At 39.3% G+C, this 27,610-nt stretch overlaps 1 protein-coding gene across 1 annotated transcript in view; it reads right to left on the bottom strand.

The window, feature by feature from the left end:
• The window catches only part of Pak5 (p21 (RAC1) activated kinase 5), a 282,318-nt gene that overhangs the window by 83,585 nt on the left and 171,123 nt on the right, over positions 1–27,610 (bottom strand). The window contains exon 3 of the mRNA XM_085696776.2: positions 7,018–7,232. Coding sequence (XP_085552902.2) covers positions 7,018–7,221 — 204 coding nt within the window. The 5' untranslated portion in view covers positions 7,222–7,232. The remainder of the gene's footprint in view (positions 1–7,017; positions 7,233–27,610) is intronic.

The raw sequence follows: 27,610 nt of genomic DNA, 5'->3' as shown, positions 1-27,610 counted from the left end.
TGCCATCTTCTCCAGGGCAACAAATCTTTTTGGTGCTATATGGAGCTAGCTAGGAAATTTACCCATGATAAAATAGACCCGTCAGTTTACACGCTTGTTCAATGTTACAATATGAAGTTCTACGCCCAGGGTTATAATTTTCTTTAACCATCTTCCTATCAAAAGCAAATGCTCTGAGGGATGAACACACAAAGTAATCACTAACCCTTAAGTTCACAGAAGAAAAGTGCAGAGCAACCAAAGGCGGCTGATTCAGAGAGCAGAGTGTAACTCAAGTTAGAAACTGAGTGGTGTTGGGCTCAGCCATGGTTTTTGCCCCCTCACTACTGGCTCAATATTTCATTAGTCATTGTATTGATGCCACGGATAAAAAATATTGATCATATTGTGTTCTAAAAACATTATCTAGTGTTTGGCAATGGTATTCTTCATTTTTGTCAGGCCCATTTTCTAGTACGGTTGAACAGAAATTCAGATTACTATAAGATCTGGTCTGGTTTTCTACCATATCAGGCCCTGACCTGGGAACAGAGCTGTAGAAAGCATTTGCTCAGTGTTGTCAGACCCTGTGCATGCTCTGTGTTGGGAGGTCGTCACCTCTTTCATTTCTTTTCCAGGGTTGCAATTGGAGACTTTGACTGCAGAGAAGCTGACAAAGGCATGTGTAACAGGGGCGCTCAGACGCAGACTTAACCATCCTTGTCATAAATGACTTCCCAGGGTAACCTATGACATAACTTCATTGAATGCCACGTTGTATGTTTTCCTTGGTCCTAAGTGTGACAGGAGATGCTAACCTCTTGTGGTGAGATCACTGGTAAGCCGTTATTCATGGGGCCTCTTTCAGGGGTACAGTGAAATTGTGAACTGGTGCACTGCTTTCCACGTGCAGTTGGGAAATAAGAAAGACTAGCCACCTTTTCCAAGCTCCCTCACTGAGCTACGAGGGTGGAATGATCCACTTATGATCACAGAACTGTCATACCAATGCCAGATGAGCCTGCCAAGAGGCACACTGGAGATGCCTGGTCAACCTGCTATGTTTCTCAACATGAAAGCAGGGCCGTCATCTCCAGTGACATTTTTCCTGAACCACCAATCCAAAAATGGCAGCTTTTATTTACACATAAGGACAAGGCCTTTTGAGTTGGGCTGCTCAAACATAGAAAGGAAATTTTAAAGTGACTTAAGTAAGAGACTGTAAAGGCTGAGGCAAAGGAAGATGGTGTTCATGAGTTCTTATGAGAACTTATGCGGGGCTGAGGTTAGATTTCACTTTCTAACTTTAGATTCAGTGAGGGAGAGGAAAACAGGGAAGGTGAAAGAAGAGATGAAGAGGGAGACGGGGAGGGGAAGAAAGATGGGAGGAGCGGGAGACTGATTTGTGGAAGAAAGGTTATGTCAACAGAGTATACACTTTGTTTTTTCTTTTTAAGAAAAAACAAACTTATGCGGGGCTGAGGTTAGATTTCACTTTCTAACTTTAGATTCAGTGAGGGAGAGGAAAACAGGGAAGGTGAAAGAAGAGATGAAGAGGGAGACGGGGAGGGGAAGAAAGATGGGAGGAGCGGGAGACTGATTTGTGGAAGAAAGGTTATGTCAACAGAGTATACACTTTGTTTTTTCTTTTTAAAAAATATTTATTTATTTACTTATTATGTATAGTATGTATGATATTCTGCCTGCATGTATGCCTGTACGCCAGAAGAAGGTGCCAAATCTCATTACAAATGGTTGTGAGTCACTATGTGGTTGCTGGGATTTGAACTCAGGACCTCTGGAAGAGTAGCCAGTGCTTTTAACCTCTGCACCATCTCTCCAGCCCCCAGGGTGTACATTTTGAAGCCTAGATTAACTTTAGAGTCAAAAACTTGCCAGCAGTCCTAGCAATGGGGGACTCATGTGCATGGAGAGGCTTTGCTTGTTCTCTTTTCTTCCTAGGTGGAAAGCAGTCTTTCTTATCCCGTTTCCTAGATTCGGCAGGTGAGATACAGTTTCTCAGTTCCCATGCTGGTGGGCTGGTTGAAAAGACAGTTTCCATTTGTAGCGAGTTTTGAAAATAAAAGGCATGGGGAAGTATGGGAGAGCCTGTTGTCTTCACTGTCTGGAAATGTAGCAATATAAGAAGATTTGACAGAGGATTTGCCATCTGTCCTCCTGGTGGGAGCCTTGGTTCTGATCAACCAGACACACACGGATGCAGCTCTTTTGAAGTGGAATTTTTACAAATAGTTTTAAAATAAGGTTGAGCTTCCAGACAGGGTCCATCTTATAATTACATTCTGTTTCCACTGAAATCATCTCTATGAAAAACTCACTACTCTACAAAAGCTTTGTGTTTTTTCCTCAGCCCTCTTTTGGCAATCATACGGCTGGAAGGACTTCCTGAATCTCAACTTTTCACACCTTTCCATGATGACTCCCACCCCTAACCTGCAGGATTCTACGTTAGGTCAGCATGGCAGGTAAACTTTCAATTGGAGCTGACCTTTAAATGAATCAATTAATTTCCTAAGAGAATAATTTCTGTATGCAAAACTTGGAGCTTTCACATAGGTGCATTATCAGGTATCACACTCTTAAGTACAATTTCCAAATACTCTGTACTGTTTGCTATCCAATGGCTGCTTTCTACCCGACAACACCTCCTCCTCTTTCCCTGGCACTCTCTTCCCCATCCCTGTAGGTGTTTCTCTTTATATCGACTAAACCTATTTTTGCCACAGGGTCTCTGTACTGCTTCTTCCTTCTGGCTGTGAATATTTCCCATTTTAACATCTGCCTAGTTGTTAGATAAACTTTGGTGTTTCTTCACTAAGGCAGACATTGAGAAAGGGAAAGAGGAAGTCCAGCTGGGTAAACATTATGGCATCACGTTTCAAGAGCTAAAATAGATGCTTCTATGCCCAACATGTATCACAGTAGAGATAGTTATAAAATAAGAAAGAGCTAAAACTATATTAAAGCAGAGGATAGGAACGCTGTAGCGGATTGAATCTATGGCCGTTGAGAGGAGGCACATAGAAACTATCAGGATGACAATAAAGAGGACAGAGGTCACTGAGTTAATCTGAAAGGTGGTGTGAGGACCACAGTGTAGGGCAAAAAGCAGGCATGAATGTCAAAAGAGTCTCTCTGGGTTACTCCTCACTGTCATGGTTTCTGGGAATCTCATTCAGCTAAAAGTGTGGCAAGTATCTGCTGTAGTTTGATTCCCTGGTGACTATTCTCAGTAGTTAGAGGGGACACTAGAATAAATAGCCCCTCTAATGCTAGAAAACATATAGTTGTCCTATAGTTTAGGAACATGCACTTAAAAACATGTTAAAGGAATGAGGCGGTCACAGACATTGGACTGTGTTGGCAGAGTTAAAGATATTTAGGTGCCCAGTATGAAGCATGAGCAAGGAGAAAGAGAATGACAAAGCTGTGAAGGAGGACTCTTTCACTGAGGCACTTCTGCCATAAACTATAACAAAGGAGAAAATACGGAGTGATCTCCCAGAATCCAACAACTGAACTTGGAGGTTCTCTTCTCTTGATTTTACCTGTTTTGTCTAGCAAGGTTATTTTTAACGCAATTACCAGATGTAGAAGCTGAAAAAGGAAGTCAGAAAACCCCAACTTTAGAACGTTATAAAATATTGACAATTGCAGAGATGAAGATGACCTAGGAGAGCCAGCTTGGCAAACTTCAGCCTCCACAGGATAAAGAGAAGGCTCTTAGGAGGCTTTGAAGGGCAGCCAGTGACTTACTAGTACATCTGTCAGCTCTCAGTGGAAAAAGCTTCTTCTTGAAGTAAATGACAATTAATATAGAAACCCACACCCAGTCAATGTACAGACCGTGGAGTGGTGTGCCATTAATGGGACATTTAAATTACCCTATATCTCCCTAAAAGGATCAGTGGACACACGCTCACAAGAAAGCATGTTTTCTGGACACAACAGAGTAGTTGCACACATGACTCACTGTCATTGCGACTGCATGTACAAGATCAGAGCAAGCTCAAGCCCTACGGGATCCCATCAAGAAGGGACATCCCACCGTTAACTGAGGAGATATTCCTGATTGATAGCTTCTAGGAGAGGGAGAGTCCATTTTCTTTAAGCATATGACTCTTGGTAGGTCAATCACATTTCAAAACAGGCTCTAAACCCAAGAGTACTTGGAAAAGACTAATTAGATTCCATGGATTAAAAAAAAAAAAAGATGAAGCCATGTTGGTATGGAGGTGGAATGAATCTTGGAAGAGTTGTGGGGAGGCAAATGTGATCAAAATACATTACATAAGATTCTCAAAGAATTAATGCACACACACAGGGTGTCTGTGTTTAGGGTACCTATGTATCTATCTATGTATCTATGTATCTCTCTCTCTATATATATATATATATTATATATATATATATATGTGTGTGTGTGTGTGTGTGTGATATGTGTGTGTGTGTGTGTGTGTGTGTGTGTGTGTGTGTATGATGGCTGTGTAGTTTAGGGGTTAGATAGATGTCTCAGAGGTTAAGAGCACTTGCTACTCTTTCAGAAGACCTGAATTTTGTTCATAGCACCCATGTTGGATGTTTTGCAATTGCTTGTAACTTCAGTTCCAGGGAAAATGACACCCTTCTAGCCTCCAAGGGCACCTACATGCAAGTATGTACATATACAAATACTCTCTCACACAGGTTCACATAATTAAATAATAAAGTAAATCTTAAAAAGAAAATTCCCTGAAGTTCTTTGACGAGGCTAAAATAGATAAGGGATGGTCTAGAAGGATATAAGCATTTACATAACTCTGAACTGTCAGGCTAGAGAAACTGTATTCAATTATAATAAGATATTATATTTAGTAGTCTTTCTGGACTTGATGCTGACTCGACCACTAACAGTCAACTAGAGAAGACAAAAGTCTTTTTCCATGAATATATAGAGTAATTAAAAATAAGCAAAATGAGTACAGTGTGAAGATCAAAGGGTGGCAATCACAGACTATCCTATATGATATGAACACCAGATGATTTTGATTGTTCTTAAATTTTTATGTTTTAAGAACTCCCCACAATTGTTCAGGATCCAAAAGACTTCTGTTTTATGTGATAATTAAAAGCTATCTACTGTATAATATATTAAAAAACAAGAAACTATTTTAAACTTTCATTTTCACTACATCACCATCACCATTCTTTTCTTCTTCTTCTTCTTCTTCTTCTTGTTCTTCTTCTTGTTCTTCTTGTTCTTGTTGTTGTTGTTGTTGTTGTTGTTGTTGTTCTTCTTCTTCTTCTTCTTCTTCTTCTTCTTCTTCTTCTTCTTCTTCTTCTTCTTCTTCTTCTTCTTCTTCTTCTTCTTCTTTACCTTTTTAAGGCAGAGTTCCTTCGTGTAGCTTGGACTGTCCTGGATCTCATTCTGTAAGCCACGCTGGCCTCAAATTTGGAGATCCGCCTGCCTCTGTCACCCAAGTGCTGGAATTAAAGGCACGGGTGCCCACCACCTAAATAAGAAGCTTATAAAGCTAAAGAGAATAAAGTTCAGGGTCCTATAGGCATCAACGATGGCAACATGACACGTTTCTTTCTGGAAAAGCCTCCTGATCCTCAGTAAATAACGAAAATGACAATTGACTCTCCATTACTATGAGAACAGTTTGACAACTTAAGGTTCCCAAGCATTCCAGACTGCACTATGAAAATCGATTACTCATATTTTATTTATTGTAGCAATATTTTGTAGCATGCTTCTCTAGAAAAATGAGTAAATTATAAAAGTTACAATTTGAACTAAATTCAAGTACTCTGCATGAATCAGGATTTTTAACTCAATCTTAAGTAAAAACGGGAATTCAAGGATAGTTATGTAGTATGACATCACAATAAAATTTAAATATATCAAAATATTTAGAATTATTGCTATTATACTAATTCACAATTAAAAAGAAATAGAAATGAAACATTAAGATGCGTTGATGGCTTCTGTGAGGTGGAAGTTGTGATGACCTTTATGTGTGTTTCTGAATTTTGTTGTATCAGTTAGAATAATTTCTGGGCTGTAACAACGGGAAAGGATTAACCTGATGTGCTCACTTTTGTCCAGTGAAAACAACAACTTCTTTATTTCGAGGCAGAATATTGCTATGTAGCCCAGGCTGGCCTCAACTTACCCTCTCCTTAGTTCTGTCTCCCAAGTGCAGGTATGCCACTGTGTTCATCAGGAATATTGGTATTAAAGAATGTTGTCCTATTTATTAGAGCATCTAGAGTTTGTTATAAATGCAAACTGATAAGCATCTATGATGTTTTACTCCCATGGTGAGCTTGTGAGCAACTGCCTGATAGATTATGGAATTTCTACCCTGAGGTAAAGAAGAAGCTGCAACCTCTGAATTGTCTTTGTAGTAACTGAGCATATCTAAAACTTAGTGTGTCTGCATTATGCTTCTATGCAGCTATTGTAGGGAACATTCTTTGTTAAAAACCTACCAGCTGCTTGTTCAGGTATATTATAGGCTATTCAATGACTGAGATTATTTACTAATATTTGAAATAGTTCTTTCTTAGGCTGTGAAGGTAAATTTGAAGTTACGCATATTTATTATATAAATCATACATATGGATACACACATGTGTGTATCCATATATTTATAAATATGATTTATTGTTATTGAAATCTGTTATCATTACATCTTTTATAATAGTAAATATAAATATTTTGAGAGTAAATAGAGGACAACAGAAATATGTCCTCCAGCAAAATATTTGAGTAGGGCTATTGCTGATATTATCAGAGGAAACGGATATTATTGACAGAAATAAAAATTCATTTTATAGTTTAATTTTATACCTGACTTTTATAATAATCAGTATCTGAAGACTACATTTCTTTTTTCTGTGCTTCATAATGAAGAGTATTATGGCTAATATATGAACGTTTTAAAAAGTTACACAGATTATAAAGAGGGTACATTAAATCAGATAAGATCATGGTTCAGAAGTCAACCTGAAGACAGAGCCCTTGCATACCTTCATGGGAGCCAGCTGTATGGGTGTGATGCATGACGGATCCACCATGGGCTTCGGCCTGTTGGCTGTGTCTGCTAACAGGCTGTGCCATTGCTGGGGAAGGCCAGTAAATTTCTGCTCCTGTGGGTCAAACCCAGTATGAACCCTGTGTTCAAAGTTGGATGGGCCAGATATTTCAATCTTTTTCTTTTTCTTGCCAAACATGATGTAAAAACCTGTGAAATACAGAAAGAAAATAGGCACTTATTATATTTTGCCACCAGAAAATAAGACACTTTTAAAAATCGTTTCATTGCATCATCTTAGTTATCTCTCACAATACTAATTTCAAAAGATAAAAGTTAGATTTTCAGGCTGCATAGATTAGATAATTTCATTCTAAATCTTTGTTCTTGAATGCTCCCTGTGGATTACAATTGCTTGTCCCATTGATATTGAATTTGGCCCATGTGACCTACACTAATTAATGATCTGGACAATAAACCAGTCTGGGGTGAGGGTGTTTGGAGGCTCTGTGTGCTCCAACCCCAATGTACTTGCCATGAAGATTCCTTAGGTAGATTATCCTTCCTAATCCTCAGTTTTAGAAGAGGAAATATATGAAGCAGAAATAGCCCAACCTGGAGTCAAGACCAGGCAATCCCAACTGAACCATTGTTAGGTCACAGCTGACAGTTGTACGGATGTAACACATGAAGGGTTATATTTCCAACGTGTTGGTCATCTAAACATCACTGAAGCAAAAGATGACCAATTCTCAAGCAGAGGCACCTCTAAGTATGGTATGCGGTCAAAATCCCAAACACGCATGTGACAAAATAACATATATATCCACATGAAAAATGAGCTAATAATTACTTTGCAATAAATCAATTATCATAGGCATAAATAAATGTGTATCAAATATTTAGAAAAAATCAGCGGACCAAAGTAGGTCCTGTAAGCATTAAGTGCCGTAAATGGTGACCCTGTGCTTCACAGTTCTGGGAGCCTGGGATGTCTTCATCACAAATACTGCATCATCATGACCCAGTGACACGGGAGTGTCATGTTATACGTGTGCTTTTTGACCAGGGGGTACTTACTTGCCTGTGAGTAGGATAAACAAGGTCACTTTGGAAATCCTTCTACATATCCCATGGGTTTATAAAAGGTGGTAATAATATTTTATTCTTAAACCATTTACTTTTCTTTCCTAGGGAATCCTTACCGCACTGTATACCATTCTGGTAGGATTGAAGATATTTGTGCCCCAGAAATCCTATCCTGGGAAGAAAAGGCTGATAGCTGGTGTTGACCAGAGGGGAGTTTGTCACAGTGCTGAGATTTCACACAGTGCTGAGAACGTGTTAAAGCACTTTGCAGGAGAGATTGGATCATGGTGCACACAGTAGTGATAGCAGGACCACACCTTGGCCTGTATTTAAACCTGAGCCTTATACCAACCCTGAAAGGCAGACCTGGAGGGGTCATTGAATCTCTTAGTTCTTCATTCTAATGTGGCAATACAGACTAAATATTCTTTTTCTGCTTTTTCACCATTACTTCTTATTTTGGTTAGTTTATTGGTGATGGATACCTCAACCTGGCTTTAGCAGGATGCTGTTCTGTCTCAAGCGCTAACTCAGACAATTGCAGTGATGGCAGCCTAGGAGGTCAGAGTCTTTTAGTATTACTATCGTCTCTCACTTTCTCCCTTTACCCCATTTTACTTTTCTTCTTTGATTAACCCCTATCCCCTCCCATCGCCATTTATTGTTGTATTTTTGGGAGTATTTCTTCTGCCTTCCAACTCTATCCAGTCCCTACCTCATCTTCTGCTCGGGTAAACATTCGGTTACAGACATCCAGTCATTCACAGTTCTAATGCCCTCTCATTCATGAAGGTTTGGCTCTGAAATGTCCCCAGAGGCTCAAGTATTGAAAACTTGGTTCCCAGAGGGTGGTGCTATTGAAAGGTGATTAGCTCATGTCAGCGCTGAACAGGGTTGTTTGGAAATGGGACCTGATCAGTCGTGCAAATCTTTGATGGGCTTATTTTGACTCTGATCCTGGTCCTTGCTTCCGGGCACACATGAAGAAGTTGTGCTCTCTACATGCTTCTTCTCATTCCAGGTCCAGTGGTGTGGGACTTGGTAAGCATGGACTGACTGAGTTCCCGCATCCCAGGAGTCAACATAAACCTTTCTTATTTCAAAGGATATTTTCCCCAGGTGTTTTATCACGAGAAAAAGATGTGAAGAACTTAGAAAAGAAGCCAGCTAGCCTTTATGGGTTCTATTTTAGAGTAATCCAGACATCGATAAAAGATGGTAACAACTAAAATGCTTTGCTGATTTTTTTGACCTTGAAAACATTAAAGGAAATTGTTTAACTGGGTCTCATTTTCATGCCTGTAACCATACACGTGGCAGGCTGAGGGAAAAAGAATACCCCAAATTTAAGTTTATTCTGGGCCGAGTAGTAAGTTCTTGCTCATTCTGAGCTACAGAGTAAGACCATGTCTTAAAAAAAAAAAAAGTGAAACAAAAAAAATAAGAAAGATAAATTCTTTAAACACTTGAACATATAACACACAACACACACACACACACACACACACACACACACACACACACACTATGGAAGTTAATAAACACAGGTCTGACGATCTTAAAACTTGGGCAACTAAGCCGGAAGTGTAAGAAAGTGAAGAGACCAGGAGAGAAAGTTTGTTGCAGGGACAGCAGAGCCTAAGGCCTCTCTCACACCGACTCCAAATGTTGATATATAATTTGATGTCATCTGTAGAACAAAAAAATGATAGAACGCAAGCATGTAACATGCTGAGTCATTGGTGCTTACCCTCTTGCTACTCTCAGAACCTGAGATCCACACAAGTAAAAAAGCCACATTATTGTGTAGGAATTCTTTCTGTTTGTGTGTTGCTTCCATTCCTTGGCCTAGCTGATAGGGCAGAACTTACATAGGCTTGGAAAACAGAACTGAATGCTGGGAGGAGGAAAGCAGAGTCATTGAGAAGCCATGGATCCTGTGCCTGAGACGGATGTCAGTTAAAATCTCCGGTAAGCCACTGCCATGTGGTGATACACAGATTAATGGAGATGGGTTAAACTACTATGTAAGAGTTAGCCAATAAGAAGTTAGAACTAATGGCCAAGCAGTGTTTTAATTAATACAGTTTCTGTGTGGTTATTTCGGGTGTAAGCTAGCCAGGTGGACAGGACAAACAAGGGGCCCCCCTCTCTGTACAACAGCATTATCCTATTGTAGCACATAGTCATTTATCATATTGGTCAATCCTAGCTAATCCCCAGCAGCAGTGCTGCTTAATTGGATCTGTAGCTCTTTGAATGGAAAGACCATCAGCAGGAAAACTACCCAGATGAGCTACACCCTCAGTTTCTGACCTATCAAATTAGGACACAAATACTTTGGAGCATCATTTTTGGAAGCCAATTGTTTCATACAGAAAAGCTATAAGAAACACCTATCACCTCCTGCCTAACATCTTCTGCACTCATCACTTTTGGATTATTTGTTGGTCTGAAGTTTCAAACAGCAATGTCCAATCTGAGCAGCTACATCATCCATCACACAACTGCTTTAACGCAAAAGAATCTTAATTGTGATGCCGTGACCTTGGCAGTTGATGTCTTGGAGCATTTTCAGTTGAAGAAAATTACAAATTATTGACTCTATAAAGCACCTTTTGGTTTTATTTGCTGAACATAGAGCATATCCAAAATATAATTTGGTCATTCATTGGCTGAGTCAACTTGACATTTTAATAGACTTTCACTTTTATAATTTTCAAAAAGCAAACGTCATTTGGGAAGAGTTTGTTTGCACATATTCATACCTGAACAAGCAATGAAAATGCTAGAACAAATATTCTTAGAATTAGAGCAGAAATGTCTTGTTATTTCCCTTTTATTTGTGAATTTCCCAGAGACCTCTATGCCATTCAAGTGAGTGTATATAAAAAGAAAATATAAATAAATTAACAATGTACCTAGAAATGGTGAAGAGCAAACTTGTCGCTGAATTAATTTAAGTCTACAGTATTGTGTGATCCTATCTGCCATTATTTAAATGGCATTAAATCACAGATCTGCTTGATTGGTAAGGTAAGTTTTAAAGGAAAATAGTTGTGCATGATAGCATATGCCTGAAGTCTCAACACCCAGGAAGGTGGATTGTCACAGGCTTGAAAACATAGTGCTCTACATAGTGAGACCATGTTTCAAAATCAACCAACCAACCAATCAACCATTAAAACAAACCAAGAAAAGACAAAACAAACCAACAATAACAGTAAAGAGCCACAGAATAAGAAATGCAAAAGGAAATCGAAAAAAGTCAGTTCTAAATTCTAAAGCAATATCTTAGTGAAATTCTCATTTCGGTGAATCAGAAATAGAATCTTGGAGATGCACATTGAATGTCTCTCAGCAGTACCCATTGCTGCTTTCATCCAGGTGAACGATGGAGACAGTGTCCTGGTGTCCCTTAGCACCAGGCAACAGAGAGACATCCAGTAAGGACATGAAAACACATCTGGTAGATGTATTTGTGACTTTTCTTGTTGATTTAGAAAATACCCTGAAAGGAACTTTAGGAAGGAAGGGTTTCTGTTGGCTCCCAGTTTCAGGACACGGCATATCGTGGCAAGAAAACCATGCAAGCAGTTGCTCATTTTGCATCTACAGTCAAAAAACAAAGAGAGAGTTGAACGCTGGTGTTTGGCTCATTGTTATTTTACTCAGTGTGGGACCCTCACTCATGGAATGGGGCTTTCATATCTAAGGTGGCTACTTCCATCTGAATTAACTCAGTCTGTGCTCCACAAATTTGGAAAATTTAAAAGAAATGAACAACTTTCTGGATCGGTACCACATACAAAAATTAAACCAAGACCAGATAAACAATTTAAATAGACCTATAACCCATAAGAAAATAGAAGCAGTCTTTAGAGGTTCCCTAATCAAAAAATCCCAGGGCCAGATGATTTCAGCACAGAATTCTACCAGAATTTCAAAGAAGAGCTAATACCAAACTCCTAAAATTGTTCCACACAATGGAAACAGAAGAAACATTGCCAAACTCCTTTTATGAAGCTACAGTTACCCTAATACCTAAGCTACACAAAGATGCAACAAAGATGCACAAATACCCAATAAAATACTGGCAAACTAGATCTAAGAACACATCAAAAAATAATCATTCACTATGATCACTTAGGCTTCATCTCAGAGATGCATGGATGGTTTAACATATAAAAATTTGTTAATGTAATCCACTATATAAACAAACTGAAAGAAAAAGCCCCAAATAATCACCTCATTAGATTCTGAAAAATCTTTTGACAGAATCCAACACCCCTTCATGATAGAAACTCCCTTACAGACCTGCCCAGAGGCTTGTTTTCATGGTGACTCCAAATCGCAACAATTTGAAAACCAAGATTAGCCATCATGGAAGGTACCGCCTTTCTGATGTGTTCATGACTGCTTAGGGTACCGAATGTTTAGTGTATATAGTGCCACATTGGCAATAACCCTGTGACAGAAGTTCTAAGAAGACATCCACACTTGATGGCGTAACGAGAGGATTCTTGGATCAGTATATAGTCACACCCATGGCTATGATTTAACACAGGGAAAGGATAAAAAAAACAGTTAGGAAGGGGAAGAAGTACCCAGATGAAGTCCTAAGGGAACAAGGCACTGGTGTCCAGTGCACACATAGGGCATGATCAATTACTGTGACACTGGACAGTGATGGCACATTGAAATACAGACTATTAGGGAAGCGTCAGATGGTATTTGAGGGTTGTACTCAGTGCTGTCACCTCTCTGCCCTCTGCCTAGTCTATAATAAAGTTTAAGGTCCCAGAAGGAAAGCAGGGATTCAGGGAAAACCACAGTGTTTTTGTAAACAGTGACCAATTCTTACCAGGGAATGGTGGGAACCTTTCTAAGATCCAAATCCCCAGATGAGAACCCAGGACCAACCTTATACACAGGCTTTTCTAAAACATGCAGGTTAAGACTTCTCTTATTAACTCTTTCCTGAAGAGAAAAAGAAATGGAAGCTGAGAGCCCAGGTCAGAAAGAGGTTCAGTGAGAGACTCAAAGCCTCAAGGTAATGTTTGAAGTCAAGAAGTAAGAAATTGTTGTCCTATATTTATTTAGCTTCTCTGTCAGATGGTGTGGGAGAATTGTCTGTATTCTGTCAATCATGTTTTAAATAAATGCTGATTGGTCAGGCAGGAAGTATAGGTGAGAAAATAAGACAGGAAGTAGAGGTGATGCAATAAGAACAGGAGAATTCTGGGAAGGAGGAAGCTGATTCTTCCCAGTCTTGCCCAGACCACCAAAGAAGCAACATGTGACCTGCCAGCTGAAAAAGGTACCGAGCCATATGGCTAAAATAGATCAGAATAATGGGTTAATATAAGTCATAAGAGCTAATAAGAAGCCTGAACCAATCAGGGCCAATCAGTTTTATAACCTAATGTAGACTCTGTGTGATTTTCTTTGGGGCTTGCTGGCTGTGGGGTACCCCAACAATCAGACTCCTCATTGTTACAGTCAGATATGCCACTTTTCCTACCTAGGGACCCTGTGAACGGGGATAGTGAGCTTTAGAGAAGGAACTGTGAGAGTCTTAAGGTGTCTGGGGTCTTCTTGTCAGGGTCAGAGGGGAGATTCAGCCTAGTACTGCTGCCTGCAGCTTCAGAAGCTCCCCAGTTAGGGCCCCCACTCAGGGAGATCTGAATCTTTGACTATATCACAAAAGATATTCAGGATAAGTCAGATTAAAGAAGATTTGGAGCTTATTAAGTTGAGACAAAAACAGTAAACACTTTAGATCTATGCATTGGTCTTTAGAAAAAGGGACACCCTTAGGTGTCCTCACAATGGAACCCCCCACAGGAATCTAGGCTTTTAAGTTACATTGCTCAAAGGATATAGTTCCCAGCAAGGTTTTAAGCTGAAGTGAATTTTAAAGTTAAGGAACCAATATGAGTTGGTTGACTTGTTTCTCCTAAGGGGTTTCCTTTTGTGAATGTAACTGTATGGTAGTTCTATGAGATGTATTGCTTAGACTTAGGGCTCTAAGAGGAGTGTGAATCCAGTAAAACTCAAGTTCATGAGCATTCTGGCCTCAAGCAGGCACAGTTCATCCATTGTTTTCACTATCATTTTTGTGTTTAAGGGAGCAAGCATTATCTCTGACTTCATGTCAAATTCTGGAGAGAGGGCCTTCTTTCTCTTTCCATGTCAGCTCAACTTTTACTGTCCTTCTACCCTGCCTTATTCTCCAGTGTCTCAAGAAAGGGGCTCTTTCTGAAACTGTGAGTTCTGTCACTGAGCAGTCCAGACTGAAGGGATACCCAGGCTGCACTGACCAGAGACTCCTATGCTGGAGAATGAAGCATCCTACAGGGTTGTCATCCGTGTAACAGAGGCCATGGCATCTCTCATGCTCTGGAGCGTCAACCGCCCTACTTTCAGAACAATTGGGTGGCTACACTTTATTACAAAAAATTGTTCTAGTTTCAAAAATGGCTAACTACTATTTCCTTATCCCTTTAATATCCACCAGTTATCCTAACTTAGCATCAACTAATGTGGGTTCTGGAAACAGCAGCTGCATGGGAGGCACATCCGAGAGGGAGGTGGAGAAGGGCAATTCTCTCAGCCAAATAAAACTTCAGAAGAAAGTGTTAGAAATTTCCTATGTGGAGCATTCTTCATTATGTAGTTTTTTCCCATGATGCCATATCAGTAAGGAGGATGGCATAAAATGGATCCCCAAATTCTTTTATTTCATAAAAACAAGAGATAAGGATGTCAAATATTCAAAGTGTACTGACATCTTCGTGGATTTCTCAGTCCCCAATCTGCCTTCAAAGATAGTTCAGCTCTGGACTCTACTTCAGTGGGTCCTACTTTAAGCATGCATAATCTAATAGTGCCTAGATTTAGGCACCTCACCATTTACAGATACACTAGCCGGAAAGGTGAACAGAGATTAGGGGTGGACTAGCTGGCAAGGGAAGCAGAATCTAAGGATATTTGAATCAGTGGTTTATGCTGGAGGCATAGCACTTTGCTAGAGACTGAAGTTGCTTCAACTCCACTTACCTTGTACCAGTTGAGTGACAAGACACTGCTTGTATGTGTAAACTCACATACACATCCTCACAGTGACTTCCATTACATGAACTATCATTAATTACCAGTATAGGAAAGAAAGCTGAGGACTAGAGAATGAATGTGACCAAGTACATAGAAGTAGAAAACTACTGAAGAGGAACTTCAGGCCAGGCAGTTCACCTACTGAAAATAGATTGGGACACCATGCTCCTTTATTGTAAATACCTGTCCTGCCTCTAGTGTGTGGTCACCATGCTCCTTTACTGCAAATACCTGTCCTGCCTCTAGTGTGTGGCATACCCCAGGTTACCAGAAATTTCTTTGAGAACAGAGTTTTCTTTTCTAAAAGAGCTGACTCCAGATTTTCAGAAGGCACTGAAAGCATCCCTTTGAAAACAACACAATACTAATAACTATGAAGAGCCACATATTCCTTGGTATGAGGCAAACTCAGGAACGCGTGTGCTTGCTTCTGATAATTCTGTTACATACTAGCTTCCTTTTACAGGCATGTCACAAGGCTTACAAGTAACTGGATTTGTCTAAATGATCTGGTTAAGAGGTGGCAAAATCAAATTCACTTCTAAGTCTTCCTCACTTCACACCTGCCTCTGAAGTGTTGCTATTCACTAGTAGACTGCAAAGCACTGTGTTGTCCTCTGTATGTTCACTTGAAATGACATTTGGGCAAAACTAACAATTATTTATATATATATATATATATATATATATATATATATATATATATATATATATATATGGTTCAAGTCTGGGATCCACAGGCAGAAGAAGAAGGACCCTCCCAATTACCACTAGACTTCATGATTTGGAGATGAAAAAAACAACAAAATGAAGATCACATTGGAAGATGAAGTGTTTTGAAAAATAAGGAAAATAAGAAAGTTTTTTTTTTTTAAAAAAAAGGTTCTTTGAAAAAGGCAAGAACGGAAATAGTTCTTGATTCCCACCTGTGAGAATCATGGAGCAAGTGGGCCTTTACTGACATGAACGAAATAGGGATAAACTATTTTAGGAAACTAGGCGAGATTAACAGATTGAATAACTTAAGTTCTTATTCCAATAGCAGAGAGTTAAAGGATAGAAGTTTTTCAAAAGTATTATTTATAATACAGATCTACTGTCTTAGTTAGTTATTTTACTGCTGTGAAGAGATACCATGATCACAGAAAGTCTTATAAAAGAAAACAATTTCAGAGCTTTAGACCATTATTGTCATGGCAGGAAACAAGGTTGCCTGCAGACGACATGATGCTGGAGAAGGAGCTGAGAGTTCTATATCTTGATCCGCAGGTAGCAAAAGGAACTTGTGTTCACACTGGGTGTAGCTTGAGCATATGGGACCTCAAAGCCCTCCCTCACAGTGATACACTCCCTCCATCAAGGCCACATCTACTCTAACAAGGCCATACCTCCTAATAGTGCTGGCTCCTTAAGGACCAAGCATTTATACACGTAAAGTTTATGGGGGCCATTCTTATTCAAATCACCACATGTGGTGTGTATGTATGTGTTTTGTGTGTGTCTGCACATGTGTGTTTGTGTATGTCTGTTTGCATATATGCCTGTGAGTATTAGGTTGACTCCAGTAAACTGATGTAGCTTCCTTTGAAAAAAACTGTGTCTGCCACTTCTTCACAGGACAATATAATAGAGCACTTCTCTACTTCTTGATGGGAGGAGAGACACACAAAGCTGACCTAAAGAGTACTGGGTAAAAGCACAGGGAAGGCAAATCTGTCTTTGAAGATGACAGTCAGGGAAAAATTCATGCTTACTCATGCATGTGTATGATGGGATTTATGTATATGCAAAAATATCATGCATATGTATAATGGGATTTACATATGCTTAAAATTAGAGAATCCATTGCCAATGAACAGAAAAATCATCCAAAGTTGTATAACAGCTCACATGTCAGTCAAAACAAAGATCCACCCCAGAGCTGCCCCTTGGAATTGACTCTTCTCTCTGCTTAGACATAAAAAAAAAAAACCCAACCAACCAAACAAACAAAAAACCCAAGAAAAAACCTGAGTTTGCTGAGTCATATGCTTTCTGGGTCATGTGCTACACATTTGATATTACTGTAAGTCTATATTTCACTACCACTATTTTGTATTTTGTGGAGTTTATTATTTGAGATGAAAATGATTTGGGCATTATATCATGGGATACCATGAAATGCTCTCTAACCATTTAAAGTTTTCTTCTTCTTCTTCTTCTTCTTCTTCTTCTTCTTCTTCTTCTTCTTCTTCTTCTTCTTCTTCTTCCTCTTCCTCTTCCTCTTCCTCCTCCTCCTCCTTCTTCTTCTTCTTTGTGTGTGTGTGTGTGTGGGTATGTGCCAAAACTTGGGAAAATGAATTGGTAAAACCTGAAAAAAATGCCATGGTAAATCAGAAAGAACTCTAAATTGTTGGAGAGGGGGTGTCAGTAATTCTTATTGTAATTACTTTGTGAACTATGTATTTTTTTGTTGAGGTATTTTAAAGTCAACTTAAAACTAATACTTAGGAATTTTACATTCGAGTGTTTTAAAACCATTTAAAAATCTGTTCTTTGGATTAATGTTTATTATCAAGATTGATCTTCATGGTTACAATGTAGAAAGTTAACCAGCACTGCTCTGGATGGTTCTGAGTTGTCATAGACAGAGTTCAAAAGCTGCTGTCCTTGAGAACTACTTTGGTTGAGAACTTGACCTCCTGTTGGAACCAGAGCATGGATTCAGAGCTTTCTAGTGGTATGGCATGTTCACACAAGACACAACCGATCCAGTAGCCGTTCAGTGTCCCCCACCTCTCGTGTGTGTTACTCCACGACTATTTTAAACTATTTTCAGTTGTTTGGTATCTTGATTCCTGACACTACAGTGGGACTTAAAGGTTGATGTGTTTAAAAAAGCAAGATGTTACTTTATGAAACTGTTTTTTTTTCATAAAATTATCTAAAAAAGCAAACATTAAAACAAATTTATTGAATAATACCATTTTCCCCCAGATACCCCTATTACTCACTGAATGCTCAGTGTAGCCTTGAGGTTGAAAACTGGACCCGTTTGTTAGAACTTCAACCCAAGTTCTTTAACACCTGCCAGTTTTGCAACTCAGGGCAAACTATTCTGTCTACTTCTTAGACTGTGTGCTTGGAAAATGGAATGACATAATGACCTTGGTTGGCTGCTGACAGGCATCAAAAGAGACGGACAAGAGACGGGATCTGAGCCGGACAGCTTTGTTTCTGACAAACCTACAGAACATTTTAAGATAACTACGGTAGTAATGACTGTACACAAATGTTTAGGTACTAAATCTCAATGAACAGTGTGTCTAAAAGCAATTAATATAGTGAATTCCATGTTACACACATTTTATACTAATAGCAATAAGAGTAGGAGGGGACAGATATGTGCTAGGAAATCAGACATACATGGAATGAAGTAGTTATCTGACAAGCGCCATATTACAGATGAGGCTGGTCAAGACAAGATGGGGAGAGATGAGCTCAAGCTATTAAACAATCTTTTGTTCATGTCCCCATCAGCATCTCAAAGAATATTGGATGAGTAGAGTTGACCTTTAACTCTACCTCTGACAACTAATTAGTGATATGGTTTCAAGCCCTATAACTAAAGTGAGAAGCTAATGACAATAGTGGACCATTAAAATGCCTAACGACTTTCCAAAGGTCTTTAGTGTTAATTATTCCTTCCCTTATTCCTTTTTTTACCCTCTCATCCTTGACCCAATCTAACCTTTCCTGTCTCATTAATCCCATTTAATCCTCTATGCCACTGCAATTTACACCGCCTTAAAAGCTTTCCCCACAATGGGCACTTACTAATTTTTGGATCTCTATAGGTTTCCCAAATGAAGCACACATATATGATGATTCAAAGTTAACATCTATAAGTGAGAGGAAACAGGCAAAAAATTTTATATACGTAGAAAAATAAAGAGTTTAAATAGCATCATCCTATACTATGGTGACAATGCCCCTACTAGAAACCCCGGATTAATAAAGTCTAGTGCCAGGGATGGGTTACCTCTTCTGGAGTTGTTGATCAATGAATTCCCATAGGCTTCCAGACATTGCAGGCTGTTGTCATGACTCTTGGTTACAGTTCTGCACTTGATGGGTAGACACTATTACTGAAGATATCACACATCTGAGTCATAGGATGTAGGAAAACAGAACTGGTACTAATCTGGAAGCTTTATCCCCACTAGATAGCCTTTAAAGAACTGAAAGATTTATGCATGTTAACAGAAGAAAAAGGCAATCATTAACCTTACCCAGCTGTGAACTCTAGGGAATACATTAATTACTAGCATGGCAAGACATGCCCCTGGTACAGTAGCGTCATAGACTTTAGGGGAGTAACCAACTACTTTCTTCTTGGATTAAGGCCTGTTCCCACAACCTTGAAAATCATAACTGGCACCATTATTGAGGCCAAGAACCTATGTCTAGACAGTTAAAGGCCCTGGGGGAAAATCTATTGAATTTTTTTCTGTTAAATGGACATAGTTTAAAACTGACTCCTACTTAATTATCTTTGTATCCATAGATTAATGCACCTTTCATCCCTCACCAGAGAAGCTTCTTTTTGAAGTAGATAGTAATTAACACAGATACCTACAAGATACACAGACGTGACTGGAGACTATTCAGCCATAAACGGGACATCTAAATCACACTTCTCCTCCAAAAACTCAGGGAACATAGAAGAAGAGAGAGGTGGAGGATTGTAAGAGTCAGCGGCGCTGGATGGTTGTAAGGGGATGTTATTTTCTGGAAACAACAGGGCAGTTGCACATAGGAACTCACAGTAGTTGTGACAGCAGGCACAAGATCTGCACAGGACAGAGCCAGTCAAAAATTCAAGTGTGAAAAGAGGGGGTGGGTACAATGTGCGCTCACAAGAGGAGTCACTGGCAATCGATGGCTGCTGGTGGAGAGGGAGCCGGGTTTCTTTAAAGGACCCCTGGTAGGTTGACCACACTTTAGCGGTTGGCCATGTAACCCAGAAGATAAGGATAGTACATATTGAACATGTTAGGTTTTTGATTGTTTGTTTTTAAAGAAAAGAGTCACAACGATGAGTAAATTAAGAAGCGGGGGTTAATATGAGAAGAGTAGGAGGTGTAGGTGAATATGACATTTTATGAAGCTCTCAGAAAAGAGATAAAAAAAGAAAAAAATCTAGCCATACAGACACTAGAGACATAGAAAAGAGCACAGAATTTAAAAGGTGTGCCTTTAATGTATTTCTTTGGAGAGAGTCATTTCTCACCAACCCTCCTCATCAAGAAAATTTTCTTTTCTTAGTCTCATATCTATCATGAAGAACTTGGTAAATGTAATAATGAGTATTTAAGTACTTTATAAATATCTACCTGTGTCCAGATAATGTACACTTAATGGCTTGGCCTGCCACTGGTGGAAGAAAAATGCTTAATTCAAAAAATATGTGGCAGAGGGGAAGACTCCAACCACAGAGCTCCTTGTAGTTATCAGAGAATTAGAACCAAGGAAATCATACACCCAGACTTTAGCTATTCTACTTTTGGAAAAAATTAACTTGGGATTCAGTGGTTAAAAAACTGGGATGAGTTCATTCTATAATCTCAAAATGCGGTTGTTTTCTAAGGAGAATGTGTCTACCTGCAGGCTGTTAGTAATACATTGTTTCTCTTCCTTGCTTCCTTTCCTTTTAAGCTTTGGTGTATACAGAACAGGTCATAGAACAGTTGCTATGCTTTCTAAATACTTCTCCAATGACAGAGAAAGAGAAACTGCTTAAATTCTGGCTGAGGAAAATAGTTATTCTTATACCTTATTTCCATTTCTATTACATAGCCTATACAGTTGCTGGGGATTCTGCCGCTTCTCAGACTTGAGTTCTAATTCACCTAACACCCATCCTTTCAATAATTAGAGACCCTTTCTTCTTTGTGGATCCAACTTGTTTCCAAGCTCATTCTTTGGATGTGAACTCCGGCTTCACAGCCGACTCCTTGTGTCTCATGTGTCCTTTTCTGCTTCAGAGAACCCTTTGGACGTTTGCTCTGGTCACTATATGGGGATCTTATTCGCTTATTCCTTCTCATTTGAACTTTTTGAATCTCCCCCAGTTCTCTAATGTGCGCACAGAGTTGTGTTTAGCACATCTACTTGTCCAACTCTACATCATGTAGGTTCTCAACATTATAGCACCCTTCAGGTTTAACTTAATTACCCTCACTGACTCTCATCCACCCATCTCATTTTCTCACCCTCCATGATCCAGGGCTGACAAAAGGCATGCTTTGAGGAAAATTCATTTAAATTCTGATCATTTCCATACTGCCATAGTGATACCACAATATTGAGATATGATTATCATGTGTCTTAAAGTAGTATCAACATAGTAGACATCCAAAATGTCTTTAGAATTATCTAGTCAATGTTAGAATTGAAAGCTGCTATTTCACCATGGCCTTACTCTGAGTTTCTTTCCTGCTAACATTGAAGATCATAGCTATGGAAATAGTCTAGAAATTTCTTCTGAGTTTCAGGTGGGTGTTTCCAGATCCCCTTTTGGATTCTTCCTATTTTTGGCACTCAGCATCTCCGACACGTAGCTCTTGGTCTTCCCACTGGCTCCATCTGCTCACTTTTTGTAGCTAGCTCCTCTGATACACTGTGCATCAAATTTCTGAAGCCAGCTCTGAAAACACACTTAGACTTTCCTTCTCCCTACTGTACAATACAATAATCGCTAACTTCAGTCGGCATGTCTTTTAGAAGCACCACTGTACTAGTCTCTTCTTGCTGCTGTAACACGTGAACACACTTAGCAGCTTAGTTGCTGTAACCTAACAGTCCTGGATGTTAAAAGATTGAAGTGAATCTTGATGGGTGAAAATCAAGGTAAGTTTTGGTAATGCCATGTTCCTTCAGGGATGCTTGTAGGGATGAATCCATTTCTGTTCTATTTCAAGTGTTTAGAAGTGGCTTGTTTTCTTTCCTTTTGGATCTTCATTCCATATTCATAGACAGCAATATTGCACATCTCTCTCACTGTCCTTCCATATTTCACATTACCCTTTTCTGTTCGACTTGCTAATCTAGGGGGTCCTTGTGATTATATTGGGCTCATTGGGATAATGTATTTCATTCTTATCTGGTTTCAGCAAGCTAATCACAGCAATTGCAATAGCCCCTTTACAAGGGAACTCTCCCCTTTGTGCAGAAGCCTCAACTCCCATGCACAACATAGCCTATGGCATTTATAGGCCACAGTGGGTTTATTTCACCCACTACACCCTCCACTTTCTCCCAACCACTCATGTTACCATCTTTGCATGGGTTGCTACAAACCCATCTAGCTAAGTTTCTCTTCAAATCAACTTGCATCCTTCCAAGAGATGACTCCAGTCTCTCTAAACGACCAGTCTCTCTAAAATATAAATCTGTGCCTGTTTCTTCTAAACTTTTTCTGTTAGTTTTCATTGACCTTATGAACAAACCAGACTCTTGTTTCAACACATTTCTATCCACAGAAATCCCCCCTTTCCTTCAGAAGTCTTCATTATCATAAAGCCTCCCCACCTGCCCAGTTTCTGATCCCCCACCCGGCCCCTACCATATCATCTCCACTGTTTTTAGACCAATTGCTACTTCCTCAGAGAAGCCTCTTTTAAATTAAGAATACCACTTGTGTTCCTCTCAACCTTAGTGTTGTCATCTTTTGATATGTTCCTCACGTTGTGGTGACTCCAACCATAAAATTATTTCCTTGATACTTCACAACTCTAATTTTGCTACTATTATGAGCCATAATGGAAATACCTTTTGGAGATAAAGACTGGCCAAAAGGTTCTTGACCCAAAGGTTGAGACCCATTGCTCTGTAGCAACTTGTATAGTTATTGTACTGCAGAAACATTGTTTCAAGTTACAAAAGTAACCCACACTGGTTATGGATAGGATAAGCAAGACAAAAGCATGCAGAACAATTGTTCAAAATCTGTCACTACACTGTTTCTTCATAGCCCCAAGCCTCCACTGTTTTCTGTTTATTTTTGCTGTCCCTGCTGACAAATTTTATTTTCATATGTAAATGTGACTGCACTATGTAAACTATGTAGGGTTTGCTTGTATGTGTGTGTTATTTAACTAAAATCTAGTAAATATTGTCTATTTTCTTATGCCAATAGACATAGCACCAGTTCTTATTTTAAATCTCTATGGTATTTTATGAAATGGACGATACTATAACCCATATATTGATTGTTTTATTAATATTTCTAGTTTATTTTGCTCCAAAACTCAACATCCCAGTGGGACTTGTGCACAGACCAGTCTATATATATGCAAACATTTCCTCTGACAAGCTCTGGAAACAGTGAGACAAGAAACGTGTTTAGTAGTTGGTAGGACCAACGTCATAAAGCAAACAGGCTGGTTTCTTCACACACAATGTCTTTTCTTCACAGGTGTGGGAGAACTGACAATCCATGATCGAAGTGTTAGCAGAGTCGATTTCTTCCAAGGCCTCTTTTCCTTGGTGTGCAGACGGTGGCTTCCTTCTGTGCTGTCACCTCAGAGTCCCTCTGCACATGCTAGTGTCCTAGTCTCCTTTTCTTAGAGGGACACCGGGCAGCTTGGATTATGACCAACACTAATGACTTCATTTAAAGCTGAGTATCATTTATAGACTTTGTTACACAAACAGAGTCTCATTTTGAGCTTTTTGTGGCCAGGAATTCCTTAATTGTGAATTCTGGAAGGATACAAATCAGCCTATGATAACACATGGGTCATTGTTTTTCTAATGCTAGCAAACTGATTTTCAGGAAGCGCAGATAATTTTTCTCTCTGGCAGAAAGTAAAGCGGTTCTTCACTGACAAGTCATTAATCTGTTTAGTTGATTCCATATTTTCTGGGCCTGGCACATAGCAGATGATCAATAAATATTTGTTCAATATTTACTGTGGCAAAATATTTGCTATTTTGATAAAGACAACTGGTATTTTAACTAGATTGGGTCATAACTTTTTTAAATGTAAATTTTAAATGGCAAATCACAATATACATTCATGCAGGATAATGTGATGTGTTCACACACACACACACACACAACTTGACAGGAATAAATCAGGCCAATTATCTTTATCTCTTATACTATATCTCTCACTTTTTTCATGGAAGCATTTGAAATTTGATGTTAGTGGGTGGACACACCCCTCATGGTCCTGACTTCCTTGCTCATGTTCTCCCTCCTTCTGCTCCTCACTTGGACTTTGGGAGCTCAGTCCAGTGCTCCAGTGTGGGTCTCTGTCTCTATCTCCATCCATCGCCAGATGAAGGTTCTATGGTAATATGCAAGATATTCATCAGTGTGGATATGGGACAAGGCCAGTTCAGGCACCCTCTCCTCTGCTGCCCAAGGAACAATCTGGGGACCTCTCCTTGGACCTGGGAACCCCTCTAGAGTCAAGTCTGTTGTAAACCCTAAAATGGCTCCCTTAATTAAGATATTTACTTCCCTGCTCCCATATCTACCCTTCCTCCATCCCACCCATCCCATTCCCCCAAGCTATCCCGAATCCTCCCCTTCTCCCTTCTCTCTACCCTTCTTCCCTTACCACGAGGGGTGCTTCCACCCACTGAGACGGTGGGACTGATCTAATGGGAGCTCACCAAGGTCAGCTGGACTGGGAGTGATGGAGCATGTGATCAAACTGGACCCTCTGAATGTGGCTGGCAATGAGCACTGACTGAGAAGCCAAGGACAATGGCACTGGGTTTTGATTCTAGTGCATGGACTGACTTTGTGGGAGCCTGGTTTGTTTGGATGCTCACCTTTATAGACCTGGATGGAGGGGGGAGGACCTTGGATTTCTCACGAAGCAGGGAACCCAGACTGCTCTTAGGACTAAAGAGGGAGGGGAAGGTAGGGAGGGGGAGGGAAAAGGGAGGCGGGGAGGAGGTGGAAATTTTTAATAAATAAATAAATAAAAAAAAGAAATTTGATTTTAGAGATTTTGGAATATGTAGTGAGTTTTAAAAGTTTATTTTTGTCTTTGTGAAAGGGTCTTGCTATATAGCCCAGGATGGCCTTGTACTTTCCTGTCTTCTGAGTGCCAATTAGCACTGTGTACCAATTAGTACACAGGTAGCACCAAGTAGAGCTCTCTAGTATCGTATTATTGATTATAGTCAACTTACTGTGCACCTTGCCGTCCCCAAACCTATTTTAACTACAGTTCTGCATGCTTTGAGGGTTTTAATGAGGTGGAGGTCCACAGGATGACCCAGCAGCAGTGGACAGGTGTGCACTGGAACCTGATTTTTAGGAACTTGTTGGATCATAAAGCTTGCGAGGGACAGAGAAGACAGAACCTAGGTCCTAAAAGCGTCTCCTCATATGTTTTACCTAGTCCATACATATTTATTGGTAACTTGCAGTGTGACAAATATGGCAAACAAAGCAGTGCCGAGAGGGACTGTAAAGAGCAAAGGGACAAAGATGTACAACGACAGTGGTACAAAAACTAGTTTTGTTTTTGTTTTGTGTAGTTTTGTCGCACCAAGTCTGCCACTCGGAACGGCAATTTAATCTCTTACATTCTTAGCGTCTTATCAGTAAATTGAAGTTAATAGTGTCTATATCAAAAGATTGTTGAAATAGTTATCAAATTATTCATTGTTAAATACTGCCTGGCATAGAATTATCACTCAGGAATGATTAGATTTTACTACAAGACTAAAGTATTATGGAGACAAAAGATATACTGGATGTCCCTATACTGTGATTTGGAATTCAGTTAGAATCTGTTATTGGTTGAACTGTACCTACTATATTTCATCACATGTGATTAGAGTATACTATCCTAACAGTGTGTGCAGAGATGTGCACCACAGTATAATAAATGTTAGTGTAAACATCAGCACCCACAGAAGGCACAGCTTCTCCACAAAGATCTTTCTTATGCTTCCTCTTCGTCACTCCTATGACCGCTACTCTCCTTAACCCCGACAAACTGGAACCTTTTTCTTACCTCTATATATGTTTACTTTGAAATTGTCATATGTGTATAATGCATGACCATTTGAAATTGACCATTTAGCAACAGGGCCTTGAGGACTGTTGCTGTGTTAGTGTATATCTGGCTTGTTTTTTTTTTATTGGTGAGTAATACTTCACAGTAGAGATTTACCAAATGGAAGTTTGTTTAATAATTTACTACCGAGACATAGTTTTCGTGTTTCTTGCCTTTGGCAATTAAGAACAAAAGTATGGAAACATCTTTTTCTTTTTTAGTTTTACATATTATTGATTTATATATTGGTTATACACTAAACTTATCAGCTTGTGGATAAAACAAAATATGCAATTAAAATTAATTTCACTTTTGCTATGTTTTAAAATATTAGCAATAACAATTTGATGTGTATTTTAGATTTTTATTGGACAGCATGATGGATCTATTCAATGAAAGTCTCCTTGTACCAATAGGTGATATGGCTATTTAAGAAGAGTAGGTTATGCTCAACCTTTACACATAAGAGAGTGAAGGGCTTGAGAAATGTGAGGCAGAACTTCTTAGGCAAAAGGAATACCATGGATAAAAACCCACGAAAGAAAAGGATTTGCCTAGTTTATGAAACACAGGCAGACTGCATGGAGTAAGTAATACTAGTTGAATGGAAAATGGAGCACCCTGCCATCTTGAACAACTGTCTGAAGAACTTCAGGCTCTCCAGTTTTCTTTGCTATCTACTTCCTTGACACTAATGTCTGTATATCTCCCATCTACTTCCTGAAGGTTATGGGAAGTGGCACTTTATTCTGAAGGTGTTTTCACAGTAAGTCAGTAGGTAGAATACTATTTCCTAAACATACAATGGTCCACATTATAATCCTGGCAGCACCACTGCGAGTTGTTGACACTAAATGGAAAACCTGAGTAGTGTATCAGCCTCTGTTTCATGACACATCACCCCCAAAACTCAGCAATTCCATATGATAGCCATGTATATGGTTCGTATATGATGGGTGGACAAGTTTTGTTTTGGATTCTCGGGTGGCTCTCCTGTTTTTGGCGGTGCTTAAGCATACATTCAGTAGTTAGAGTTTGAGTGGCCTGGAAACTGACAGGCCTGGAAGATCAGATAGATTCTCATTTTTAAGATATCATTAACTTGTTCTCAGTGTGGCACAGCAATCACAGGGATCGGAAGTAGGCCTTTTGGGACCTTGAATTGGCAAAGGCATTCAAGTGGATTCCTTTAAATTTTAAACTCTATAACCAATATATTCCCTAGATCTCACCAGACTCCAGATTCAGAGGATAAATAAATGACTGCATTTCTTAAATGGAGGAACAGAAAAAAAAAAACACATTGTATAAAGT

Source organism: Myodes glareolus, chromosome 10, assembly GCF_982192425.1.
Source record: "Myodes glareolus chromosome 10, mMyoGla1.1, whole genome shotgun sequence".
Taxonomy (NCBI): Eukaryota; Metazoa; Chordata; class Mammalia; order Rodentia; family Cricetidae; genus Myodes; species Myodes glareolus.
Note: the sequence above shows the minus strand (reverse complement) of the source record. Positions and strands in the feature narration are given on the sequence as shown.